The sequence below is a fragment of the Sylvia atricapilla genome, chromosome 18 (assembly GCF_009819655.1).
Source record: "Sylvia atricapilla isolate bSylAtr1 chromosome 18, bSylAtr1.pri, whole genome shotgun sequence".
Lineage (NCBI taxonomy): Eukaryota > Metazoa > Chordata > Aves > Passeriformes > Sylviidae > Sylvia > Sylvia atricapilla.
Window position 1 is genome coordinate 5,172,792 of NC_089157.1, and position 7,159 is coordinate 5,179,950.

Consider the following 7,159-nt stretch of genomic DNA (forward strand, 5'->3'; position numbering starts at 1 on the left):
CTTACAGAAAGTCAGAGAGAGGAAAAAGACAGTGTGAAACTAAACCACAAGGCAATACCACAGTATTCTCATTGTCACTCCTCTCACGAACATCTCACTTGGGACAAATTTCCTGTTGAATCATGCAGAGCAGACCAGCCTCAGCGCCCATGAGCATTGAACGTTAGAAACTTCACCTTTTTTTTTCCCTGAGGCAACACCCACAGCAGGTTCCATCTACAGCCATGCAAATCTCTCCCTCTGCCTTCATTAAGGACCCATCCCTGCACCAAGAGAATGAAAACCCACCTTCTCCACCAGGGGAAATGCCATTCCCACTTCAGCTGGGGTTGCTGCCCCAGCACCACCTCCCAAGGGCAGCAAAATGGGCAGAACACTCAGGATGGTGTCACAAGCACCCCTGGGCAGGAGATAGGAATGCCAGTCCCAGCCAGGCAGTGATGCCATCCACTTTTTGGGTTCAGCACCCACAGCCTTATCATGCCAGATTAAAGACCAGATTCCTTCCCCAGCACCCAAGACGACAGGTTGGAGCATCACTTGCTCCACAGAATATCCACACCTGTGCCTGAGATCATCACACATCCCCTCAGTTCTTGTGGCTCTTCATGAATTTTATGGTAAGCCGATTTTTGCGTGGGGAGGTGGAGGAATGAGAGAGAATGAGACAACAAACTCCAAGGACGCAGAAGCCACAGCCATCCAGGTGCACACACAGTTTTATTCTCCTTTGTGCATCAGGAAAAACTCTGTTGCAACAGATACCAAAACATCCTCCCTTTTAATATATATCCCACACATCATACAGCCCCATGATGGCAGAGAGCAGTGTGTCACAGAAATCCTCTACACACTCTCTGCTATTACAAAATAAATAAAAGGCATTTTAATTTCTGTGTATTCCTTTCATCCTTTTTCTCTCTGACTCCCCAGGCACCACAAAGGAAGCAGAATGCAATGCCATGCCTCCTGCAGCTGGATGTGCAACAACCTCCAGGCTCAGCTGTTTACACATCTTCACCTGCCCCAGGTTGGTTTAGGCGAGGTGAGTTCCCCACTGAATACTGCACAGCAGTGGAAGCAATGAACCATCTGTCTGAACACTTGCAGGTGAAGCCTGCACCAGGGAAAAGCACATTCCTTCCTTCCTAAGTGCCTCACAGTTCTGGTAAATCAAGCTGTGGAGAGTGCAGATAAGATCAGTGGCAGCTCGCAGTCCTACTCAGCCCAGCCCGCTCAGTCAGATTCCAGAGCCACCTCCATCCATTCTGGAAGCACACGCTGTGCTTCGTACAGAGACTTACATCTGTGGGATGACTGAAGCTATAAAAAGTGCTGACAATTTCCAGCAAATTTGCATATGTTGCTGCTGCTGCTGCTTATATAAGTGATTTCTAGTTAACTACAAATACAAAAATCAAGGCCCAAAAATAGGTTTTCAAAGAAACCAATTGCAAGTGTGACTGAATGATACATCGCTCCAACACTCCAAAAATCATTTGTCTAGAAAAAACAGACGCAACAGAGGTTTCTCCAGAGGGTCCCATGCAAAGCACCTCCTGGAATACACACTAACCCACTTTCTCAACATCTCTGCTGCCCTGCACCATAAAGGTTGTCACAAACTGGAGCACCTGAGCCTTGTGCCAGGTTGCTCTTACATCTGGAGCTGTATAGATCTTTCTACACACATCATCATCCCAAGAATCCTGATGCAGCTGGGGTGAGGAGGCAGCCAGCCTCGGGATAAGAAACATGAGCTGTTGAGAAATCCCTCAGTGTATCACACACTCCATTGGCTCTGGAACTGTGTACACCACCTCCTCACCTGCACCTGCACAAATTCCCTCTTGCTTCAGGCTGGGAAAGCCAATTGCTTAACCTGGGGCTGTGACAGCCTGGTACCAAGGGCCCTGTAGGGCTTTGCTCCAATGGTCAAAAGGTCAGGCAAAAATATAAAGCACACAGGAGGGAGGAAAGGGTCAGAAAATCCCAGACTTTCAGGTCTCACAGCTGCCATAACTATTAATCACCAAAGGAGGGGTGAGGGTTGAAGCCGATGGTATCTCCTCAATAGGATATGGATACCAAGCAACAACATCCTTCCCCAAGCCCTTCACCTTGCAGAAGGGTGCTGCCTGCTCACAGACCAAGCTCAGCCAAAGCAAAACCAAATGAATCTGACAGCAGTCTTCAGGACTCCTCTAGTGTCCATGGATTCTCATGCTCAGGAAATACTGCTCAGGGACCATTTCTCCATTAACCTACTATCTACAGCAGTATAAGAAAGTGTACTTGGGTTTCCAACATAAGGAAGACAAGGACACGCTGGAGAGAGTCCAGCAATGGGCCATGAGGATGATTAAGGGACTGGAGCATCTGTCATAGAAAGAAAAACTGAAAGAACTGGGACTGTTTAGCATCAGGACAAGAAAGCTTGAGAGGGATGTTATCAATGTGAATAAAAATCTATGGGAGGGACAGTAAAAAAAGCATATAGACTGTTCTCAGTGATACCAGCAAAAGGATGAGGTGCAATGGGCACAAATTAAAACACAGAAAATCCCTTTAAAGGGACATAAATCCCTTTAAAGAACACAACAAAAAACTGTGATGGTGGTTAAACACTGGAATACATTGTCCAGAACAGTTGTCATGTCCACCCTTGCACACATTGAAGCCTGGCAGACACAGCCAGACAAGCCAGACTAGCTGATCTCCAAAGGTCCTTTCCAACCCACTGATTCTGTGATTAAAACCACAGCAGCCTCCTCAACTGCTCCCAACCAGCCCAGCCTCAGGGAATCCATCTGGAACCCCACCATGAAGCTGATATCTTTCCCTTCTCCCTTTGCTCTCTGCTTTTGATAGTTTTTTGGTTTATGCTACTACTTTTGCTCTCTGACAGCAGTATCCTCTCCAGAGCTCACAGAGACATGTCATTTCTGGCTTGTCCCTATGTAATTTCTGGCTTGCCCCTACCATGAGCTCCTCCAGTCCTCCTCCAGCTCTCACTGCTTCCATCACTGCCTTCAGCAGGAGCATCCAGCCATCACCATTTCCCTTCAACCCTCCACTCCAGGCTTGCAGCAGCCACGGGAACAGTAAACAAAAGGATGCCAAATGTCTTCATCTCTTTACCTCTCTGTGTCTCTCTTGCCTCACATTTACCACATTTTTGGTCCTTTCCTCGATCTTCTGTGATGAACAAACTGAAGACACATTTTTGCTAGCAAAAGAACACAGAAGGCAACAAGCCCTCAGGAATATCCATCTCTGGCACTGGGCTTTGTTTCCTGGAAGCCACCTTCATGGTTTTCTCAGGGCTGCCCAACTCTACCACACAGTGTGGGGGTACACAAGGTGAGAGATTGTGCCCTGCCCTCAGCTCCTGGAGAAGCCAGCTGGAGCTGTCTGGATGACCAGTGCTGGTCTGGATGACCAGTGCTGGCAGCTCCACAGCCTGGCTGTCTGTGAGGAGACCCAGGTGCTGTTGGTGCAGCAGGTTCTTCCCAAGTCAACGACAGCATTGGGAACACTCACTTCTCCTCCTCCTCCTTTATCTCTCAGGAACCAGCACACCACAGACTGGCTGCTCAGTCACTGCTCAAGGGTGGGAGAGCTTCCCCTCTCTGCTGTGCTTCACACCTTTCTCACTTCCCTCTTTCAGCTCAGAACCAAAACTCAGCAGAGACTTTTGAACCAGTGCTCTCAGAGGAGATCCCAGGGTTGATAAATGTGAAGCCCTATGAATGAGAAAATGCAGGCTTCCTGTCTAAACACAGTGCAGGTTTCAAGTCACAAAGGTTCTGGAAGAAGGCCACCTCCTTCTGGTAGCTCCCAGGCACTGATGGACCTTGCTGAGAGAAGAAAGGGTGTGTGCTGTGGAGGCAGGCAATGCCATGAGGTACGTTCAGTCACTGCTGTGGCAGAAAATGCAGCCAACTCTCCTTCAGGCTCCAGAGAGAGCACAAGTAGTTCTTGGGGAAAGTGGGCACACAGAAATAAGGGCAGAACCGAGGGAGACAGAAACATCTTCCTCTTTGAACAACAACGTGTGGTCAGGTTCAGCTGAGGACAGAGAACTGAACCTTACTGAGAGCTGCAGGGCCAGGGCCACCCAAAGCCCATGGAAGGGCTGGCTGGTACAGAAAGCAGACTCATGTCCATAGCCCCATCTGGACATGAACTGTGACCACCTCTCTGAGGTCAGCTTCAATGTCAGCATGGCTGGGCAGGGACTCAGATCAGAGAACAGAGGAGAGTATTTCTGTTGTGGTGTCTTTTAGTTAGAGCAGGTCCCTGAATAAGCTGCTTGCCTGCACACAATGGATAAGCTACCTGTAGAGAAGGGAAGGGCTACCTGAACAGAGCCATGAGAGACAGACACAGAGCTTCCTTCTCACACATCTCCCCTGATGGGTGCCAAGCACTGTGACCCCATGGATTTGGTTAATTAGCTCTCATCTAATGTATTTTTTAACTCCGGCTCAGAGTCGTTATTAGGTACCATCTCTGGGGAAAAGGAAAACATACCAGAGTGAGCACGCTCAGCCCATTTTTCTTGCTTTCTTTCTGAAGGTTTGCCCAAGACAAACAGGGCCAGACTGTGTGGACCAGTGGTATCCATCAAATCTGTCAGTGGTGAATGAGCCAAGGGTCAAAAAAGCCTATCTGTGGGCACTGAGCTGAGCTTGCTCTGACTTAAGCCAGGAAAGAAGAGTTTCTGAGAAGGAGATGACAGAAAAGCAAAATTATGGTACTTTGAAGCAATTCCCCACTGCCTTTGCTGAGCAGAATCTTTCACATCTCTAGATATATTTTTCCTCAAACAATTCCCAAATTCCTAGATGTGTAAACATTTAGCAATTTGTGAAACCACAAACATTCACGTATCTCAATAGATGATCTTGTAGGTGGCAAAACTGACAAACAACAGGACTCCCACACTCTGAAACTAACAAATGAAATCCCAAGTGCATGAGTTGCACAGAAAAGTCCGTGGCCTCACTCTTGTAGCACAGTCTGGGCAACTGTTGCTTCTCTTTCCTGTCTTTCCAGGAAAAATAATAAGAAACAGGAAGTCAATGGAAACATCACAGATTTTTTTAAAATTTATTTGGACAAGAGAAACGAAAAGGCAGCACCAGATCTGTGAGCAAAATGTCCTTTTGCACAGAGTCTTTTGCTCACAGAACATTGCTCTACATGCAGCTGGTGGGCAGGTTTTGCTCAGGACTCTGCTTCCTGCCTCTCTGGATTCCGTGGGATGTATGCATGGAAAACTTGGGATGGGCATTGCCTGCCTTGCAAATAAGCAAAGCAGGCTGGCCAATTCCCCTTGGGAACCTGGAGGACAAACAGAGGCCGACCTGAGGACTGTGCTGTGAATGGCTCCAGCCCTGTCACTGCAGGGAGATGCTCCCAGACACCACTGCCATGCCCACAGCCTCTGTGTAAGTTCCAAATGACAACAGAGAATGGCCAGCGAGAAGAGGACTGATGGAGTCATGGCCAGTTCTTGCTTTAGTGCACGAGATGCTTCAAAATTCACAAGCAGAGATTGTGAAGGCACTCTTCACGGGCATATTTTTTACCCCCACATGCCGTCTTGTTTGCATGGACTCAAAGCCATAAACACATTCAGGCACAAGCAGTCCCGAGGTGGGAATCCAACTGTCACCCCAGCTGTCAGGGTGACTGAAATGACTGAAGATGACAGAGCCTTTTGGTATCCTGACAGAAAGTCCATGGGTCTTTGGGTGTGCACAACCAGCCTTAACCCTGCCGGGGCTCCCTGAACCATGCCACAGGTATGGCAGCGAGGTGTCTGCAGCTGGCTGGGAACTGCTGCAACAGAGGGAGAGAAGAGACGGCTCCAGGGAGAACTTAGAACTTAATATCTACAGGTACTGGGGAGGGACTTTGGACAGGGGCATGGAGTGGAGGGAGAATGGCTTCAAGCTGATGAAGGGGCGGTTTAGATTAGACATTACAAAGAAATTCTCCTTTGTGAGGGTGGGGACGCCCTGGCATAGGATGCCCAGAAAACCTGTGGCTTCTCCAGCCCTGGAAGTATCCAAGGCCAGGCTGGATGGGATTTGGACAACTTGGTCTATTGGAACCAGGCAAAGTGAGTGTAATGGGATGATCTTTAAGGTCCCTTCCAACCCAACCCATTCTGTGATTCCATGATTCTGTACTGAATTACCTCTTCCACAACATAATGGCCACGACGTGTTCAATGAAAGGAAACGAGCAGGAGCGAGTGAGGGAGAGAGGAGGGAGAGGAACTCGCCCAGCATCTGACCCTCGTGAGCGACTGACAGGGGCTGCATCACCGCAGCCACCGACTTGTGCCGCTGCTCAGCCGCCGCGAAAACCCAAGCGTCCTCAGCAGCTCGTCACGCACCTGAGCTCTGCCTCTCCATGGCTACAGCTACAAGCACAAAACCTTCTGCCTGCCGGAGCGAGGCCGAGCGAGCGGATTCTTACAGCAGCCGGCAGCCTCAGCCCGGGCTGCCGGGACACCTGCCCGGGGCAGGGGCACAGCGATGCCGAGGGGGGATCCAACAGCAGCGCCGCGATGGCCCCGTGTGCCCCCGGGACCGCCGGCGCCCCCGCGGGACATCCCCGGCCCCTCCCGCCCCCGGCCCCGGTCCTACCTCCAGCAGCTGGACGTAGCTGGCCGGGAACCAGCCGCGCAGCCCGTCTTCCTTCTGCCCTTCCCACCAGCCGCCGTCCGGCACCTGCAGCACCGTGATCAGCTCACCCGCCGCGAAGCGCAGCCCCTGCCGGTGCCTCTCCCCGGAGAAGGGGTAGAGCGCCTGGCAGCGGGTCCCCGACATCCCTCCCGGACGCGCCCGCAGCCGCCGCCGCTCCGCGCCCGGCCCGCTGCGCTGAGGGGCCCCGGCGGCGCGGGCAGCGGCACCGAGCAGCCCCGGCGCCCGGCGCCCACGGGCACCGCCGGCTCGGGGTGGGGCGGGAGAGGCGGGCCGGGCAGAGGGGAGGAGGGCGAGAGAGGCAGGAGGAGGAGGAGTGGTGGGAGGAGGGGGAGGAGAGGCCGCGGGTGCGCGGGGCGGGCGGTGCGTGTGGCGCTGCTGTCGGCGGGACGGCGGCGGGGAGCGGCGTGTGAGTGACCCTGAGGGGCGAGCCGGGG

At 51.7% G+C, this 7,159-nt stretch overlaps 1 protein-coding gene across 2 annotated transcripts in view; it reads right to left on the reverse strand.

Annotated features, from left to right (window-relative positions):
* The window catches only part of GAS7 (growth arrest specific 7), a 76,111-nt gene extending 69,238 nt beyond the window's left edge, over positions 1-6,873 (reverse strand). For both annotated transcript variants that reach the window (XM_066332126.1, XM_066332125.1), the window contains exon 1: positions 6,666-6,873. In XM_066332126.1, coding sequence (XP_066188223.1) covers positions 6,666-6,848 — 183 coding nt within the window. In that variant the 5' untranslated portion in view covers positions 6,849-6,873. The remainder of the gene's footprint in view (positions 1-6,665) is intronic.
* Between the last annotated feature and the right edge of the window lie 286 nt (positions 6,874-7,159).